We start from the raw sequence: 21,106 nt of genomic DNA on the forward strand, positions 1-21,106 counted from the left end.
CTTGACATATGCAGGTAAAGATAACCCCATGATATGGGGGAGAATGCACCAGAATAAAAGGGAAATGTATTTCCCTTATCACACACAATAAATAGAATAGTAATAAAACACAGACATCACGCGGGAAAAAGAGGTAGAACAGGTGTAGCAGAAGGGGTGATGACAGGAGTTGGAGGGGAGGGAGGTAGGTGAAACTGTTGTTGATAAGGCGGGATTACTAGCGGCCATCTCGTCTCGGCTTGGTTTCAGATTTCAAAAAAATATTTGCAGCACAAAAAATGGATATATAATAACCGAAAAAAACTTGAAGCGGGAAAAAAGTAGGCAGACAAAAAACTGTTTCTTCTCCAGTGATGGTAGAATTCGTCTGTGTCCGATTACCAACATTATCTTCACAGAAAGTTGAAACTTCTTGTCAACATTACCATCTATATGGAGCATAATTAAGTACAAAACATCATTATCTGTCGGACTGTTTTTAAGCAGCTTTTTAGTCGCTTATATTTTTCAAAAATAATTTTTTTCGACTCCTTTTAAGCAGCTTTTTAGCCGCTTTTACTTTTTGCAACATATTTCCTCGGCTCCTACAAAAGATACACGTCTGAAACTTTTTGACAATTTTCCCTTCTTTATGCTCCATAATTAGGTATGAAAAATCTATATTAGTCTGACTTATGGTTTTTTTACTTAATTTTGATTGGTTGGTAAAAACTATCAGTGTTCAAATATTTCCAAAATCCACAATTTAATCTTTAATTGGGGGGTACATAGATGCATGTTCCATTGTCTTATTTAAAGATCCTTGATATTTGATACTTTAAAAGGAAACATTATAAAAATATGTCCTTATGGCAATGTACAGAAGGAACCAAGAATGACAACATTCATAAACTTTTTAGAGGTCATAAATATGTGTTTTTTACAATTTTTCGAATTTTTTCGATGCCTAATTGCAAAACTCTAAACCACTAATATCAAATGTCGTATGTGTCATATGAACTTAATCTAATTTGGATTTATCTTATAACATTGTACTTAATCGTCCTAAGAATTGCCATTTTATTGTTTTTGGTATTGTTTTCTACCCTTTGTCACAGGAATCATATTCTAAACTAACGTAGATTGTAATGTATAGAGTAGCGACGCTACCTACAAGTGTGGTGAAGAATAGATATAGAGTAGAATGTATAGAATAGCGACGCTACCTACAAGGTGGTGAAGAACAGATATAGAGTAGACAGTTTAGAGTAGCGAAACTACCTACAAGTTTGGTGAAGAATAGATATAGAGTAGACTGTATAGAGTAGTGACTCTACCTACAAGGTGGTGAAGAACAGATATAGAGTAGACAGTATAGAGTAGCAATGCTACCTACAAGGTGATGAAGAATATATAGATATAGAGTAGACTGTATAGAGTAGCGACGCTACCTACAAGGGCGGTGAAGAACAGATATAGAGTAGAGTATATAGAGTAGCGACGCTACCTACAAGGGTGGTGAAGAATAGATATAGGGTAGACTGTATAGAGTAGCGACGCTACCTACAAGGGTGTTGAAGAATATATACAGAGTAGACTGTATAGAGTAGTGACGCTACCTACAAGGGTGGTGAAGAAAGAATGGATTTATTATGGATGTTGCACCAGATTTTCACATACTCTAATAAAGTGGAACTTGTAGCTGGCTAAAATAACAATTCCCCTATCAACGTCCTTTAATTCATCCCCTCCCCTCCTGCTAAACGAACTGACCAATAAATGAAATCAATATTAGCAACCTAAATTGACGACATTTTATAATATCCACGAATTTCTACATCCACTGAAGAAAGGCGTTATGTTTTGAGCTCAACTAACCGGAAATTTGCATTAAAACAAGAAACTAAACATTCATAGGTTTCTAAAAAAAAAAGGAAAATAACAGATGACTTGTAAAGTAATGGGGAATAAGAAAGATAGGTTTTGGGGGTTTTGGGTCAGATATGTAGAAGAAAGAGTTGAGAGAGATCTTAAGGGAAAGACAATGATGATAAAAAAATTTTCCCTTTTGTAGATTTAAATGGTTGGTTTAAAGTTAGAACAATACTCGAATTATTAAAACAATTCACAATTCGATAAAAGTACCCAAAGTGTAAAAAAAACTTGTCTAAAACCTTGGGAACCAGTATGATTTACAGCCCAATGTGATTAGGAAAACCTCAAACTTAAAAAAGATGCAGCGCATCTGAAAAGTGAACATAACAAATCTAACAATAAATTTAACTTGGAAAAATTTGTTCCGCTGTTTATTTCAACATTAAGCATGCTAAATACTGCAAATGTTGTTTATGACTTTCAAACGAGGTCATTTACAACAAATTGTAACTTTTTTAAAACTAGGAGGAAACGGAAAAATATTCTAAAACCATCTTAAATTAAAAAAAGAATTGGCCTATAGCCATCAAGTACTAAGAACTAAGTAAATCCCCCGTAAAGGAGAATGCAACCAGTTAAGATGTTATTGATAGATTAACGAAAAAAAAGAAAACAAAGATACATCCTATTTTAAATAGTAACTATTTAGTTAGTTTTATTAATTTATTTATGAAACAAATTAAACACTATTTGGTATAATAAAAAGTAGTAAGATTGTATTAAGCTTAGTATATCCACTTAACCAATAGAGTCCTCCATTTTAGGGAAGCTTCACATAGGCCCCGGGATGGTGATTTATTTTAGATTTAAGTCTAAGATTTTAGGCTAATTTTCTGCCCTTTCTTATCACTATAATTTTAAAGTTTAAGTCTAGGTGCTAGGGGCGCAGCCTCTAGATTAAATTATAGATTTTAATAAATTTAACTTTTAATTCAAAAATGTACGTTTTACTTTACCCTATTTTTAGCGGTAATATATTATTTGTTGATACAAAATATACACCTATCATAAGTACATGATTTCTTACACCTTGATAAAAGAAATTATATATAAAAATTAATAATAATTAATAAATTTAATTCAAGGAAATAATTGAAATATGTATTAGGTAAGTTTTATAACAAAAGTGACTATTAATATAAATTGTCGGTTGTAAACTTATTTTTAGATTAATAAAATTATAGAAAATTTCTACAAATGATAATATTTAGGAAAATTTTACTGAAAAACAGTAACATGTTTTTTTTAAAGTTTATTACAGTAAATGACAAAAATATTTTATGTAATAATTATGAAAAATGAAAAATAATGGTGTAATACCAAGAATGAAATCATCCATTGTTTTTTTAAATCACCCAAATAAACAAAAATTCTATTTTATAAAGTTATGGTTCAACACAGCTTCCTTGCGATTAACAAAACTTTTTAAATAATCGATACATAATTACTTAGACTTTCATGTTGGTTTTAAGAAAAAAGTGATCACAACTGACTTTGATTGATATTGTTACTAAAGTCTTATATTGATAAGATAACAGCACAAAATTCCATGTCTAAAAATGAATTGCTGGGAAGTGTCATGTGTGAGGTCATAAAAAATACGTCTAAAAATAAGGGATGAGAGGAGAAGTGGGAAATAAAACCCCTAAAAAAGAGATCAATTTAGACGTTTTTTATGACGTCACGAAATGACACTTTGCAGCGCTTCACCCAAAATGGGTTGTGCTGTTTTAGAGTCCGACAGCCAGACAGACAGAAAATGATAGTTAATCATATGGTAGCTTAGTTTCAGTTACAGCAAAAAAAACTGCTTCAGTGGTATTTAAAAATCTGTTGGCGGGTTCTAAAATTGATTTATACCATAAAATTACAATTGAAATTTACTACGTTTCATTAATGTCTACAAATACTTTAAGAAGTGGCTTAGACTGATTATTGTACAGATAAGCTTGCAGTCTACGTAAATGCGCGAAAAAGTCTGTTTTTCAAATTATTTTTGGTTTTTGGATAACAGGTATGGCAATCTGCGACCGTAATCAGCGAGTCCAGCTACTTAGCATACTTTATCATAGGCTACTAGACTCCCATTTATAAAAAATCCAGCAAAGCTTCGAAACCGATTAATATCCGCTGGAATGGAACAGGTTTTCAGTCATAGTGAAAAATGATGTAAAGCATTGTTATAGACAATTTTCTAAGAATAATAAAATAAAAATCATAAAATTAATACTAGTTTTATAAGCCCGGGCTCGGCCCCTCGTGGCTAACAAAACTGGTATTAATCTTATAATTCTCATTTAGTATCCACAGAAAGCTGTCTATAATACAATGCGATAAATAACTATTCTGAAACTAAATCCTAAATTCCTACTGTAAGCTTGTTAATGAGCTGTAATACATCTAAAATATATTTTTTTGGAACCAGTTTTTGTCTGTATACAGAATGTAATCGTTCAATCATGAAATTATCACTTATAACGCTATTATGATGTAGTCAATATTTTAGTTAGTTAATTTGGATCATTTTTTCATATACATTAAACAATGTTATTATATGCTATACAGTAAAGCTTCTTATTGGTCCAGGCAAAGACGACTAAGCTTTTTTATTTGGAGGGGGGGGGTTATCTTTATATTATAGAGACAAGGACGTCTAAGTTTTTTATTTGGGGGAAGGGGGGGGGGGGTAAAAATTAAAAATCAAGAATTCATTTGAGGGGATGCATAATCACCCATTTACCCTCCTACCTAGGACGTCCCTGGGTCAAGGAAAGTTTTAATATTATTTCGGGCACGGTTCATTCACCCTCCCAAGAGAAACAATCCCTAGAAAAAAAATATCTTTAAAACTAAAATTGAAAGTGTAAGGTCGATTTAACCCTCTTCCTTTAAATTCCCCTAGAGGACTATAGGGGATGGTGTATCCGCTGGTAAAATTGAAACTGAATTAAATCAAATAACACCTTTAAAAAATAATTGTTTAATTCTAAAATATTGATTAATTTTGCTAAATTTATAACAATAGTTTTAACTGGTTGGAAAGAATAACATTTATCATCCGTTAGTAATTAAACATCCGAGACATACACATAGAAATACACTCACACACACACAAACACACACATACTTGTGTCTTTTGTTACAGATGTGTTTTTTAGAAGATCATAGCTACTATATAATTGTTTGTGTCTTGTCATCTGTTCTTCTTTGACCCGATTTTTTGTACCCTCTATTTAACATATAAACATTTGAAAAGAAAGGGTACAATTTTGATTAATACCCTAGCGAGCTTGTGCTAAGTAATTACATAAATGTGTGTGAAATGGCATATGACAAGCAAAAACCGGTTTATTCATGTACGGTCTTTTGTCCTTACCATTCCCTCTGCATTTTCTACTTTAATATGGACATATGTTCAAAAGTTTTGATTATTATATCATTTTCTTGTGTTCTTTTTTTCTTGCTTTTTAACATTTGTCCTTGTTTAATGAGCATAGCTTCTCTACATTTAGGCCAAAGTTTTATCATTCCTCTGTGGGTTGTTTGTTCGGCTCAAAAATATTAGGTGGTTAAACCTTTTGGATCTACTGCAGTTCACGGTAAAATATTGCTGGTAACGAATATTGCAAAAAATCTATGAATTTTAAAGGCTGCTAGCTGCCAAACGGCTGAACGTACAGATCATGCCCGCACACTGTTTTAAGCGGCCTAGGAAGGCCTACAAATAATCTGGAATAGCCATAAACCAATAATGCATAATTATCTCGCAGTGCAGAGAAATGCGTGAAAAAGGTATATTTTACGCGTTTTTTCTTCGGTGAAGCTTTCCCTGTGCATTATTGGATATTGGCTATTCCAGATTATTTGTAGGCCTTCTTATATTGCTTAAAATGGTGTGCGGGTATGATCTGTACGTTCAGCCGTTTGGCAGCTAGCAGCCTTTAAAATTCATAGATTTTTGGCAATATTCGTTACCAGCAATATTTTACCGTGAACTGCAGTAGATCCAACCTTTTCCCTATTTTAGATGCCTCAAGAGCCCTGTAGGGGCGCAGTCTACCGAAATGCGACACCGATATAGGTAAAAGTGTCTAACTATCAAAATATTTATAAATTAACAAATTTATTGAATGAAATATATCATAATCTAGATGTAAATTTGTATAATTTTTTCATTTCCAGCTTTTTTCGCCATAATTTATGAAAGAAGGCTGCCCAAAATCATGTTTAGGAACTTGTTCAAACAATTTTCTTTTTTAGGAGCCGGTGTAGTTGGAGGAATTGGATTAATATGTGGTTGGGTAATCATAGGACTGGCAGGTAGTATTGGCAATAATCCATTTGAGATAGGGCTTTTACCATTTTTCAAGCATGTTGTGGGTGCTATATCAGAACATTTAAGGGCACAATCTGAAAAAATATTTAAATTAGTAGGGAATTGACAAAAGAAGAAAAAATGCCTCTTTTAATGCCTAATTATCTTATAACCTATAACAAAAGAGCAACGTCAAAGCCTTTAAAGGGAGACTTAACTAATGTGTAACATTTATCTCGAAATATTTTTGTTTTTCTGAAAGAAGGTGTATCAACTTTTTCACTTTTTATTTAAGATAGCTAGCCGGCTCTTTTAGTAAGTAGTAGATGTAAAATTTTTCATAGAATTCAGATATGCAATCGGTTTTTTTGTAGACCTCTTATTTTTTAAGTAATTTAAGTTAAAAAAAAATAATAATTAAGTCGGTTTTAAGGTACTAAAACGCAACAAAATAAAAGAAGAAAATGGCCAGTATGAACAAAAATAGTAAGATCTTTAATTTGACACCTTACTTTTAAAATTCTGGTGAGTAATTATTGAAAAAATCAATTTTTTTAATCTCGGTTTAATAAAAACTTTAAACCTAAATATTTTATCAAACAGACATAAAAAATATGGGTTCATATATACCTTTAGAATCAGAAAAATATTATGAATCCATTCTAAGCGAAATTGAAAAAGTTTTAAAAAATTGTAATAAAAAATAAAAAAATAAAAAGTTTATTTTAATAATTGTAACTACTATACTAGTCAATCACAAATTGCGAAAATTGACGAATCGCGAAGCTTAACCTATAAAGTTAACCAATAGAATTGCCAAAAAAAAAGGAGAACGTTCACACAATATATACAATAGATACTACAATAAATATAGTGATATTACAGAACATGTAAAGAATGAAAAATTATGAACAAATATGCATCAGTCTGTTTATAAACTTCAAAACAATGCAGTTAAAAATACATTATTGTTTCTTGTGTTTAAAAAATATCTGCTACATTGCATTGTCTTTTGTTTAGGTTTTGTTCAGGTTTCATTCAAGCTAACCCTTTAAAGCCGAAAATTATGATTCTTAAAATAAACTTATATTTTTTATTTTAGTTTTATAAAAGTTTTTCAATTTTGCTTAGACTGGATTCGTATTATTTTTCTCATTCTAAAAGTATATATGAACACATACTTTTTATGCCTGTGAGAGGATATTTTTAATTTCAAAGTTTTGATTAATCCGAGGTTAACAAAATAGATTTTTTCAATAATTACTTAACAGAATTTTAAAAGTAAGGTGTCAAATTAAAGATCTTACTATTTTTGTTCATACTGGCCATTTTCTTCTTTTATTTTGTTGCGTTTTAGTACCTTAAAACCAACTTAATTATTTTTTTTTAAACTTAAATTACTTAAAAAATAAGAGGTCTACAAAAAAAACGATTGCATATCTGAATTCTATGAAAAATTTTACATCTACTACTTACTAAAAGAGCCGGCTAGCTATCTTAAATAAAAAGTGAAAAAGTTGATACAACTTCTTTACAACAATTTAAAAATAGGATTTAGGAAAATTCTATGAAAAGCCTAACTGCTTTTTCTGAACTAGAATGAATGTTCTGAAAAGAGTATAAAGGCCTCTATCAACCATCCTAGACAATTAAAAACTGGAGCCCTGATTATAAACCTTACCTCCACATGATAGTTTCCCATTACAAACATGAGAGCAATGCATTGTTTTACACTGATAACAAAATGGATTAATACTGTATTTTTTATCAATCATACTAGCAGATACGCCTCTAGTGGCCAGTGAGGTGGGGGAGTCGACTCCCTGACTTTTAATTGTAATTTTGAAAAGAAAAAGTAAAAAAAATTGTGGGGGTCATTTTTTTTCTAGAGGCGATTTCTATTTGAAGTGTTGTCGTATCCTCCCTACAAAAACACACAATTTTCCACTGTTATGATATCCAGAATATTTATATTTATCTATCTATCTATTAATCTATCCATTTATCCCTGATCTGCACAAGGTTGTATCATCTTTGAACAACACTCGTCCCTGCTCTGTATATTAGCTGAACTTGTTGGGTCAAGATACAAGTTCAGAAGCATGAAAATAGTCACAAATAACATTTTCATTTTATCTTAAAATTAGAAAAAAAAACATAAAGGCATAATAGTTATTTCTCGCATCGTATCATATCCAGCTTTCCGCGGATATTAAAATGAAAAATTATACGATTAAAACCAATTTTATGACTATATAAATTGATAAATATCACATATTCATATTAATAGATATTAATGCATAAAAATACTGAATAGATAGTATAAGCTCCGAACAATTTTGCAACTGATTAAAAAAGTTAAAATCATCAAATGAAATTGACAATTATAAGTTTTATTTGACACAATACAAGTGATCATTTCATGTTTTATGGGGAGTAAATCAATTAATTGTCAATTTTTCTTATAGTCTGAGACAAGGGACCAGGATTCTGACAAACAATTTTTGGTGAAAATAAAATTTTAATTGATTTTTGAAAATTATTAATAAAAAAATTGTAGTAGGTATTAGCTATTGAATTATTACAGATTAGATTTTATGTTAAGTCAAAATGTTTAAGATAATTCTTTTTATATAAAGTTGGGCTTTTAATTTTTGTGATTATAGCCAGGATGAACTATAAAAAAAATATCCATTGGTCAAAGTATATTGTCCGACAGGGCCTACAGGTAAGTTTTGTCAGCAATAACATGAGTAGGTTAATTCTAGTAGTTGAAGCGTTTCAACACTCAACTTAATGAACCTCAAAGTTGCTAGGCCAACGAATAAAAAAATGTTATTATAAAACTTTAAAACTAGTGTAATTAACATCTTGATGTACCCTTCCTCCCTGGGTGCCGGGACAGAAAAAAAATAAATTTCAATGCATCAATATATATTTCAACATAATAAACACATAGTAACAACAAGTTGGTGCAAGAATCCATGATTATAACAAAATTACATTTTTTTAATTTTTCATTTGGCAGTTGTCAGAATTCCTGTTTCAGTTTCCATAGGTCGTCATCATAGGTACCAAGCATCAAAATTCTAAATAAAATGAATTTACTTAATATCTAAAATTTTTTCTCTTTAAATACACATGAATATCTAATAATTTTGTTTTTTTTTCTTGGAACAAGGGCAAGGACGTTCTAGCTTTCTTTGAGAGAGGTAAAATAAGGGATTTCAAATGTTTTAAGGGGGTAATCTAAAATATTTATGTATATATGGGATATGACTATACTAGATAATTTAATAAAAAGTTCTGTGTGAAAACCTTGAATTTTTAAGGGGGGAAAGTCTTAAAATTTAATAATAATGAAATTTATTTTAAACTTGCATTTTATCATTTACTCTTCAAGAAATATTTCTTGTATTTATATAAACATTATAGTTACCTTGATTAGAAGAAAGAGCCGGCTCTGGCTGTTCTGGTAGTTGAGAGTTGACCCTCAGCCAGGCGAGACCTCTCCTCTGCCTCTTCAAGCTCCTGCTGGGCCTTGCGGTACTTGGCCAGGTTCAGGGCGGCGATCTCCTCCGCCTCCTCAATCTGCTTCTTGTATGTCTTGATCTTCTGCTGCAACTTCTGGGCCAGATCAGTCATGCGCTCGTTGTTCTTCTTGTCCTCCTCGTTGGTGAAGGCGATCTCCTTGACCTTGCGCTCAGCCTTCTGGTAGGACTTCATGTTCTCGCCTGACCTGGCCTGAACGGAGCCAAGCTCGCATTCCAGCTCGCGGATGCGGTTCTCCAGCTTGGCCATGGCCATGCGGCCGCCGCGGACAGCCATCTCGTTGGCCTCGGCCAGACGCTGCTCAATCTCGCCCAGCTGGGTCTCGAGTCCGCGCTTGGCGTTGCTCTCAGACATGACATGGTCTTGTTCGGCGCGCAGCTCATCAGCCAGACGAGCGGCATCAACCATGGCCTTCTTGGCCTTCTCCTCGCTGTTCTTAGCCTGGGCCAGCACATCGTCAATCTCTGCCTGCATGGTGTGTACGTTGCCCTCCATGGTGCGTTTCTCACCGGCAGCTCTGCTGTTGATGGCGCTCATGTCGTTGACAGCGGAACGAGCCTCGCCCAGTTCAGCCTCTGTCTGTCTCTTGCCGCGCTCAGCAGAGTCCAGAAGAGCTCTGGCCTCCTCCATCTCACCTGAAATAAAGATGCAGTTATTTTTCTGGTATAATGTATTTGTTTACAGTGAAAAGGTGATAAAAAAAAATTGCCTAATGTGAACAAAGTAAAAAAGAAATGTTAAATCAATAAGAAAAGGGCAAGCTAAATCAAGGACAATTTTTAAAACTGTAATACTAAAGCAATTTTATTAAAACAAATATATTAAAGTTCTCATTATAAGAGAATCTGCACATAGGTTTCAGTAATGGTTTTTACCTTTTTATCACAATCAAAAAGATAGTAGCCTGTAGAAAAAATTACACTTTGATTCTTATCTACATTTAAGATTTCGTTTATTCCCCTCCCACACCCCTCTACATTCCTTTAGTGTTGCTCCTAAAATACGTACCAGCAAGGGCCTGAGCTCTGCGGTCAGCGAGGCTGGCTCTTTCGGTCATTTCCTGGCGGGCACGGCTAGCCTCCTCGTAGGCACACTCCTGCTCACGAACTTGAGTCTAAATATAACATTTGGTCAGGTATTGATTCTGCACTAGAGAGCTGGAGCAAAACACTAATAATAAGTTAGTTTTAATTTCTTTATAAATTGTGTCTGATCTTTTTTTCCTTAGAATTATTAGTTTTTATCAAAGAAAAAGGATCATAAATAGATGTAGATCCCCAATGATGATCAACATTATTACCCCTTTCAAAAAGATCAAAATTTTTACTTGAAATGTTTGGACACTGTTGGTTTGAAACAACCAATAAGGGTTTAATAAAAGCACTCCAGGTTTTAAAGCCAACCAATAAGAGATTGTGTTTGTACCAATTTGGGTACCCGTTTAGTGTGCATTGTCCCCTCCCTTCCTAAATATCATTCAAACGAGGGAGAGGTTAAATTTATGAAATTGATTTAAAGGTTTCGTGATTAAATTATTAAATTATTTATTGCTAGTAGCTGGCCCCGAGCATCTTGGACCTCTAGTACAAGGATAGGGAAAGCAAAAAAAAAAAATAGCCTAGAACCATTCCAAGACTTAAATCTGAAAATCAAATAGCGTAAAAACCGTCCTTGGACCTAGGTGTAGCTTTATAAAATAAAACTTAGAGGTTAAATCTTAAGCTACAGACAAAATAAACCTTTCTAGTTTATGTGATTGGATTCAATCTATAAATATGTCTTTTTCTACCTGGTATCTCTTAATGGACTTCTGTGCCTCGCTGTTGGCCTTGTTGGCGTGGTCCAGAGCAATCTCCAGCTCGTTGATCTCTCCCTCCAACTTCTTCTTGATCCTGAGGGCCTCGGCCTTGGACCTCTGCTCCGCCTCGAGGGAGGCCTGCATGCTGTCCATGGCGCGGGCATGGTTCTTCCTAATAGATAATTTAGTTTAATATTTTGATGCTTTCCCTCAAAGCCCCCTCTTTGTTTAAAAAATTAAATTGAAAACAATGAAAGGGTGGGGTATTTTTTTTCTCTAAACCTAAACCCTGCGGGAGTATTTTAAAACTGCAGAGTCAATACTTACTCATACCGTGCGGGGCTACCCTGTACCCAAAATAACCTAACCTAAAATACCAAACTAGCACATGAAGAACTACGTCAACCCCCCTCCCCCCACAACCAACCCCTTTTAGATTCGGTGGGATTGTGTGCTCGACAAGGTACTTTAAGGGAAATCGTCATTTTTTGTAGAAATGTTTTCTTATTCGTTGTCTTAACAACATTAGGAACTTTAGTGAATTTTAATTGGTTGGTTAATTAAGTTGATTGTTCAAAAGTTTCAACCACTTATTGTAGTCAACAGAGGAGGTAATTTTGTGTATTATCAATAGGAATGTACATCAAATTATCGGCCATTGTCTTATCCCTGTAGATTCCTGATTTTTACCTGGTGTTGTTGAACTCCTCCTCCTTCTCAGCCATCCTGCGGTCAATCTCCTGTCTCACCTGGCCAAGTTCCAGCTGGGCACGCAAGACCTGGATAAATAATTTTAATTAATTGTTGTGTCATAGCCCCTCCCTTTTGGAAAGGTGAGTTTTCTTTTTTTTGCACCAATAAAAAATATTCCATTCGTTTAAAAGATCTTTTGGGCATACAAACACAACCAACTACTTTGTATAAGAATCTCTACATATCATTTATATTATTCGGTCTATCTGTATGCCTTTATTACGCCTGAGGATTTTCTTTCATTAATTTTATAGTCAGCAAACTTTCTTGGTTGGTGAAAAGCTCTTAACTATTACAGGACTAAAAAAGTATATTTCATAGAAAGCAAAACCTAATAAATATAATCAGTTTATTGGTTAGCAAATTCTTAAGGTATGGATGAGCATACAGACTGACAGACACACATCATTCTACTTTGTCTTAAGGTTGACAATTTGCTTTCCAAATTAAAAGAAATTTAGATTGCTCTTTTCCTTTGATACATATTAAAATATTTGTCCTTGTTTCTTCAAAGAAATAATTGTTTTTAAATATTTAAATGTAATAAAAACTTACTTTGTTTTCTTCGGTCTCAAGAGCACCCTCAGCCTCCTCAAGAGCAGCTTGCAGCTCCTCCTTCTCAACCTCCAGGCGTCTGCGCTGCTTGTCCAGATCATGGATGGAGCGGCCTCCATCTCCAAGCTGGTCAAGCAGATCCTTGATCTCATCAGCAAGATTCTTGTTCTCACGTCTGACAACATCCAGCTGTTCAGTGCTCTCTTCCAGAGCAGCTTTGAGCCTAAAGCCTTCAGCATTCAAGTTGCGGGCCTCAGACTGGCTTGCCTCTAATTCGGCATGCATATCATCAGCCTTGGTCTTCCATTCACCAAGAACCTTCTCAAAGTTAGCAGTTCTCTTCTCAGTGATAACAGCAGCAGCATGAGTTCGTTCATACTCCATGGCCATCTCCTCAAGCTCACACTCTAGACGGTGCTTGGACTTCTCAGCAGCAGCAATCTTGGTCTGCAGAGACTCAATATGCTCCTCAGATTCACCAACTCTGGAGATCAGCTTGTTTCTAGCACTCTCAAGCTCATCAATTCTGCCAAGACCTTCAGTTTCATACTTGGACTTCCACAGTTGAATTTCAGCCTGGGCCTTGGATACTCCTCTAAGGTAGTCATTCTTCTTCTCAGCCTCCTCATCAATCTTCATCTTGAGGTTCTCAGCAGTGGAGCAGAGATGCTTGTACTTGGTGAGAAGGGCAGCACGGTCTCTAGCCTCACCCTCAGCAAGTCTCTTGGTGTCCTCAAGCCTGGTCATCAGGGAAACCTTGTTCTTGTTCAGGTTGGACAAAGCATTTTCAGTTTCCTCAATCTGTCTGCTCAGATCCTGGCTCTCAACAGTCAGCTTCTTCTTGGTGGAGTCAGCCTCGTTCAGGGCACGTGCAATCTCATCAAGCTTGGCATTAGCCTCAGCAATAGAAGCTTGGGTCATTTTGCAGTTCTTCTCAATGTTGGATCTATCCCTCATGGTCTCTTCAAGAGCAGCTCTGCATTCCTGAAGATCTCTCTCCATGCCAGCCTTGTCCTTCTCAGACTTGGCTTTGTTCTTGTTGATTGAATCAATCTGTTCACCAAGATCAGACATGCTGTTGTTGTGCTTCTGGCGGAGAGCAGCAAGGGTACCCTCATGGGCAATGTTGGACTCCTCCAGGTCAGCCTTCAGCTTGTTAAGCTCAGCCTCACGGCGCTTGTTGAGCTCAATTTGGGTAGATGTATGGCTACCAGCCTCAGCAAGACGATTTCCAATATCCTCAAGATCTCTAGACAAGATGGAACGGGATTTCTCAGCCTTAGCACGGGCACTGCGCTCAAGATGGATCTCTTCATCCAATTCATCAATTCTTGACTGCAGCTCCTTGACCTGCTTACCATACTTGTTGCCTAGAGTTCCCTCGTCCTCAATCTTGGCAGTCAGGGAAGAAGCCTCCTTCTCCTTCCTCTGAAGGGATCCCTTCAACTCAGCAATGGTTCTCTCCAGATCAGAGACAGCCTCCTGAGTCAGCTTAAGGTCACCCTCAACCTTGCGCTTCATCTTCTCAACATCTCCCTTCACCTTCTTCTCTCTCTCCAGAGCATCCTCACATTCATCAAGGGATTGCTCAAGCTTACCCTTAACCTTGTTCAAGTGGTTGCACTTGTCCTCAGTGGCTTGGATATCCTCCTCGGTCTTCTGCTTGGTGTCGCCGCCAGATCTCTTCTCCTTCTGCAGCTTCTGGATAAGCTCCTCCTGGTGGCAGATCTCATCCTTAAGAGTCCTGATCTGGTTGTCCTTGCTGGCCTTGTCCTCCTCAGTTCTCTCAATGGTGTTCTCCAGATCTCTGATGGTGTCTCTTAGTCTATTGGCATCAGAAACAACCTTGGCACCTGGAAAAAAAGATGAATTATAGTAAATTTGTAACTGTTTTAAACAAAATTTTTAAAATGTAGAGAAATACACATTAGAGAAGTAGTTTGATATAGGTTAAATTAAAAAAATAAGAAATTCCTCAATTTGTGCAAGTATCTAAAACTTCAAAAGTTAAAGCTAAAAAATAAGATGAATTGAACATTATTATTTCATTTTTTAAAGCAATATTTTACTCTAAAAGAGCTAAAATCTGAATATAAAGTTACCAGATTGTTCAATTTGAGCAATATTGTCCTCTTCAGCAGCAATTCTCTTGTTGGTAGCATCCACTTGTCTCTGTACATCATTCTTAGCTTCCTCCATGCGGTTAGTTTTGTCAATTAGATCCTAAAAAATTTATTATTGATAAACTTGTTGTTCCAGGATGTTCTAAAAAAATTGTTTTTCCAGTATGGCTTTAAAACTGATTAATATCAGCTGGAATAGAACTGGTTCTCATCCATACTGAAAAAAAACTATGTACCGCATTGTATATTTATTTAGATCTGATTTAATAGAATTAATGAAATATTCTAAACTATTTTCCAGTAGGGCTTAGAAACCGATGGATATTTCCGTTGGATTGGGACCGGTTTTAAGCCATAATGAAAAATCATATGTATCATCATATAGACAATTTTCCACGAATATTAAAACAAAATTATAAAATTAAAACCATTTTTGTTAGCCCCAGGCTTAAAACCCTTTTATTATTATCATTTTGACTATTGATTATTAGTGGCTATGTCCTCGTCATCAAGGGGCAGCAAGAAACTAAAAAAATAGCTTAAAACCATCCCAATACTTAAATCTGAAAATAAAATAGCCTAAAACCATCACAGGACCTATGTAAAGCCTACCCAGAGAGTAGAGAACCTAATTAAAAGATTCAGTAGTTCTTAAACTTCAGACAAAAAAATTTACAATACTTTATATAAAAGGCTAGTGTACCTGAACAGCAGAACCTCCAGAGTTGAGGGCAAGGGTAAGTTCATTCTTCTCATTCAGAAGTCTGTCATGAACAGCAACTACGGCATCACACTCAGCAATAGCCTAAAGTAAATTGAAATGATAGAATTAATAATTAAATTATTTAATGACAGAGAAACAGATAGTTTTTTTTAATGGATGAATCCGTTGTAATGTATAAATAAAATTGGATTTAAATGAACTGATTTCAACAATCATGATGGTAATTGTTTTCATCAGAAATATTTCAATAATAATTTATGAAATTTAGTAACAATAGATTAATGACTATCAAAATTTTTTTTTCTAAACTAGATATCTTACCTTGTCAATGTTAGCCTCAGCAACCTCAATCTTCTGCTCATACTCAGCCTTGTACTTGCTGAACTGGGTGCACTTGAGGTTGGGCTTGATAGCCAACCAGATCTGCCACCACAACCAGGTCTTACCAATGTAGTAGTTTCTGATTGTTCTCTGGCAGCAGTACAGAGCCAACTTCTGGTCCTGCAGCTTCTTGAACTGCATTCTGGAGCTCTTTCCTCTGGCACCAGCCTGCAGCCAGGCTAGGACCTCACCAATTCTGTCCTCTCTCACCTCCTCCATGAAACCGAGAATACCAGCCCTGAAGAACACCTTAGTGTGACCAAGACGGAACTTCTCTTTGTCAAGCTTGACAACATCCATAACAGCACCAGCAGCAGATTTATCACTCTTGGCCTTAGCCACAGCTTTGGCAGCAAGGATGTTGTATCTAGCCTTGAATTCAGGATACAACATCTTGTTGGGGAAGCCCTTCCTACAGATGGCAATACCAGCAAGCACACCATTGCACTGGTACTGATGCATGACAAGACCAGGCTCAACACCACCAGGAATCTTGTGAGTATTGGGTACAACACAACGGATAAAGTGAGGCTCAGTCTTGTACAGAGTGGTCATCAGATCATCCAGCTGTCCCTTGAAGTAGGAAGACACAGTTTTGCCACCACCCTTCTTCTTTCTGCCACCATCATCCTTGGGATTTTCAAGAGGCTGTCCAGGATGATCAGCAAAACATTGGATCATCAAAGAGTTGCCACCATTCTTGATCATCTCAACAATAGTATCATTGAGAGGATCCTTGTTTTTCTCTAGCCAGCCAGTCAAGTTGTAAGATACAGTGGCAGCATAATGAATAATAGCAAAGTGAGCATCAGGATCAGGTCTTGGGTTAGGCTTTGCAAAGTTAGGAAACTTGCCAAGCATGTTATCATCCAGCTTCTGCTTGAAGGTCTGATCAGTGGCTTTGGGGAAAAGAGACTCTTCCTCAAAGATGGCAAGGAAGGCCATAGGTTTCTCAAACATGTTGATACAAGGCTGTAAGTCCATACCAAAGTCAACATTGGCCCAGTCAAGACCTTCTCTGACATATTCTTCCTGCTCAAGGGTGAACATGTGCTGATTGAAGAACTGCTGAAGCTTCTCATTGACATAGTTAATACAGATCTGTTCAAAACCATTGTAGTCAAAAATCTCAAAACCAGCAATATCAAGCACACCAATATAGTGCACCTTTTTCATGGTTTTGTCAATCAAAGACTCATTACACTTTTCAACAACAATTCTGAAGGTACGCTCATAGATAGCACGAGCAATACCAGCAACAGAGTTAGCAGCAGCTGAGCAAGTAGAACCTTTCTGGACCCACTCAGTACCAACCTTCAACTTGGGCTTACAGAAATAGCAGATCATCCACTCACAGTCAATACCCATGAGTTCAGCAACCTTAATTGCATTATTTTCATTCTTGATCTCAGCCTGCTCTTCCTTACCAACTGGCACAAAGTCCTTGGTCATGTTACCCATGTGCATCATGCAAGCAGTGTTCTTGTACACACCATACTTTTCATCCTCGGTAAAGCCAAGGACATCAAAGGCTTCATCAGCAAACTGCATGTCTTCCTTGTCATCAATGGAAGGAACAGTAAGCTTACCCTGAGAGACATACCAGTAGTCCAGGATTTCATCAGACAACAAGCACTTGGCCTTAAGGTCAGGGACAGCATCAGACATCATGTTGTAGAAAGCATGGTAGCATCTTTCAAGAGGCTGCTGGTAGGTGAGACGAGACTTCTCCAGCAGATAGACAACCATGTCAGCACCAGACAGCTTACCAGAGGCATTGAAATGGATACGGATAAACTTACCAAATCTGGAGGAGTTGTCATTTCTCACAGTCTTGGCATTACCCCAGGCTTCAAGGACAGGATTGGTCTGGACAATCTTATCCTCAAGGGAGGCCTCTCCTTCCTTCCTCTTGCCAGAAGAGCAGATGGTGGCAAAATAAGAGATAACCTTCTTGGTGTTTTCAGTCTTACCAGCACCAGACTCACCAGTAATAAGGATAGACTGGTTGTTACCAGTGTTCATCATACCCTGGTAGGCACCTTCAGCAATGGCAAAAATATGGGGAGGGCATTCATTTCTCCTCTTGCCAATGTACAGCTCCATAGTTCTTAGAGTGTAGATGGGAAATCTCTTGTAGGGATTAATGGCAATGCAGAAAAGACCAGAGTAGGTATAGATAAGTTGATTAACATACCTAATAGTGGAGTTCCAAAGGACACAGGCATCTCCCAAATAGGTAAGGTCAGCCATGTCATTGGAGCAGTCAAACTTGGGTGGGTTGACCTGGCTAACTTGTTCCTCCTTGTAGACTTTGACCTCTCCATCAACATTAACCTTCACCTTGTTTCCCTCCTTGGAATCAATGAGACCCTCCAGATATCCACCATCAGCCTTGTTGGGAACCCAAACAGACTTCTTGACATCATAGGGCTTCTTTTTGTTCTTCTCCTTGATCTCATCGGAGACAATCAACCAGGGGGATGGATCTGGGTCGGGTCCAGAGGTCTTCTTAATATGACCAGGCATAGTTGAGTAATTTACAGTGCAGGGTAGATGATACTGTCTTGAGAAACAGATAGCTTCTGACCTGACCTCTTGGGTGCGCCCATCTTTTATACCTGTTGCTTGACCCCTTCATCATTAGGGGTGTGGTAGATTGCAAAGGATCTATAGAAAAAAAGGGAGAGAAAAGTTGACCCATCCTAAATGGGGTGTGGTAGTTGCAAAATGTTAAAATACTAGAAAAGGGAAAGGCAAGGACAATAGCAGGATGGGTGGAGTTTGGGCGAGGACAGATAGGGATAATTTTTCTCTGAAGGGAGTAGCGTCTGACAGCAAGTAATCATTTTCTTGTTTGTCGTGCGTATGTGTGTATGTGTGTGGTGTGTAATATAAACAGAGCAAATTTAGAAGCATCAGTAACAGCTTTCTCTTTCTAAAAAATAAGAAAAAATTATATTAAGGTAAAAAAATACAATTAAAACCTTTAACAATCTTCTATATCATAAGATTTAAAGTAGTAAAATTATAATTATAATTCAAAGTTAGATCATCCCTTTAAAAAAATGAAATAAAAAAACTATAAAATATCCTATAAAAATCATAAATATAAGGCCTCTAAAGGGTTAGTTCCAGAATACATCACAATTTTTTTTTTTTTTTTCATTAGTCTATAAGATTTAAGTTATAATAGATTGTTGATTAAGGAATAAGATCATAAGAAATATATAGCTTCTCTTAAAGAAAAAATTATTAGTGTTTCTAAATGTTCAAATTTTGTCTTTTATAAAAAAAAATATGAAATCTTTCCCCGGACTTTTTTTATTTTTGATTTTTAAGAATTTGGATGTGAAAATATTTATCAATCTAGTATGAAAATAACCCTGTTCCCCCAAAAAATAATATATTATGTTTATATTTGTTGAGCACTCTGGCCAGTTATAAACAAGGCATGTCAACATTTTCTTATACACATACACACACACACCTCCAAACAAAGCTAATTTTGTTTTCAATGTTTGTTTAAAGTTTTCTAATGGTAAAGGGATGAGAATTTAATGTTGTTTGACTTGGCAAAAATAGTTTCGGGTCAAAGAACAAGTTGTTATTAGTTGTGCAGCTGCTAGTCAACTCATTTCCTCAAAGTTTTGTGTAAATTCGTTATCTACTTAATTAAGCTTAACTATGAAAATTTTATCTTTTATGTGAGAATTATCAAAAATAAATAAAATTTCCACTTGAATGTGGCTTAGACACACAAAATCTAACCCCGACCCTTTTCTAAAATTTATTTAAAAATAAAGGGAGGGGTTTCTGTGCTTAGTAAGGCAATTTCAGAAAAGCCACCTAATGATCAAGCTAATCTATAATACAAAGTAGAACGATGTTTGTTTGTTTGTCTGTTTGTTTGTAGCGAAGGATCTCGCTAACCGCTGAACCGATCGGGTTCTCCTTTACAGGGTAGCTTCTCATAGGTCCAGGAAAGGTTTATAACTATTTTCTTGGAGGTGGGACACCCCCAACCCCCCCAAAAAATTAAAAATACCCCCCCCCCCTCAAAAATCTTTTTCCATTTTTCTTTTAAATCTAAAATACGAAAAATTTGTTTGATCAACCCTCTTGGGGCGAAGCCGCTAGTGTATAATATTCTAACAAACAGAATTGGGCAGGGGTTGGGGGATATTTATTCATATTCTTTTATCCTACAGAGTCTTTGAAATTAAATCAATTACTAAAAAATAAATTAGGAAGCAAAACTTCACTGATACTAATTAAGAATCCGCCAAAATGTCCATAACTACATTTTGTTATTCAACCATATAAATTGTCGGAAGTTCTAGTAAAAAAAAAACATTAGTAAAGTCTGTTGGTTTATTTTGGTTCACTTACCCAAAACACCTTCTTTTTATACTTTAGTCTTTTTTTATTATTTTATCATTTCTTGATGCGCCCATTCTAAATTTTATCCCCCTTGTTCTCATGACTAATAGAATTGTTTGAAAATAATAATGTGCTTAGAAAAGTCCGGCTTACAAAAATATTTACAAAGAAAACAATATATGAAAAGGATATTTGAACATTTCACTGGGGAAAATAAGAAAAAACAAGGATGACTACTGTACTACATCTATAAAAGCGAAGCTAAACACATCAGACAGTTGAACTTAAAATACAAACAGCATAATGTGGACGTACTTACATTAAGGTCTTTGTACATTTTTATATTGGTAGAAAGCTGGATATCATACGATGCTAGTCATAGTTTTTTCGTATGGATTAGAACCGGTTCCTATCCACCGGATTCGAATGAATACGAGAAATATTATTCTAAAGTCTAAATATGCAATCACAGGCATGCGTTACGAACCTACGGACAGACAGACATACCTGCACAATTATAGAAAAGCGCAACTTTTAAAAAATTTAGTATGTAGATAGTTGGTGACATAAAAAATAATGATTTTGCATATTCTATTACAGAAAGTAGT

General features: G+C 35.6%; 2 protein-coding genes across 2 annotated transcripts; both read right to left on the minus strand.

Annotated features, from left to right (window-relative positions):
• Positions 1-6,020: 6,020 nt before the first annotated feature.
• LOC145327826 (uncharacterized) lies at positions 6,021-8,362 on the minus strand. The gene is made up of 3 exons (XM_080171372.1): positions 8,238-8,362; positions 7,911-7,962; positions 6,021-6,324 (listed from the first exon to the last, which is right to left on the minus strand). The coding sequence occupies exons 1-3, from the start codon at positions 8,358-8,360 to the stop codon at positions 6,113-6,115; spliced, it is 387 nt and encodes a 128-aa protein (XP_080027498.1). The 5' UTR covers positions 8,361-8,362; the 3' UTR covers positions 6,021-6,112.
• A 784-nt stretch (positions 8,363-9,146) lies between these two features.
• LOC145328770 (myosin heavy chain, muscle-like) lies at positions 9,147-18,708 on the minus strand. Its single transcript, XM_080172619.1, has 9 exons — positions 16,056-18,708; positions 15,714-15,815; positions 14,990-15,110; positions 12,888-14,740; positions 12,270-12,358; positions 11,571-11,751; positions 10,790-10,895; positions 9,669-10,416; positions 9,147-9,318 (listed from the first exon to the last, which is right to left on the minus strand). The coding sequence occupies exons 1-8, from the start codon at positions 18,642-18,644 to the stop codon at positions 9,674-9,676; spliced, it is 5,784 nt and encodes a 1,927-aa protein (XP_080028745.1). The 5' UTR covers positions 18,645-18,708; the 3' UTR covers positions 9,147-9,318; positions 9,669-9,673.
• Positions 18,709-21,106: the final 2,398 nt, after the last annotated feature.

Source organism: Acartia tonsa, chromosome 9 (genome assembly GCF_053477335.1).
Source record: "Acartia tonsa isolate MP-2025a chromosome 9, ASM5347733v1, whole genome shotgun sequence".
Classification (NCBI taxonomy): domain Eukaryota; kingdom Metazoa; phylum Arthropoda; class Copepoda; order Calanoida; family Acartiidae; genus Acartia; species Acartia tonsa.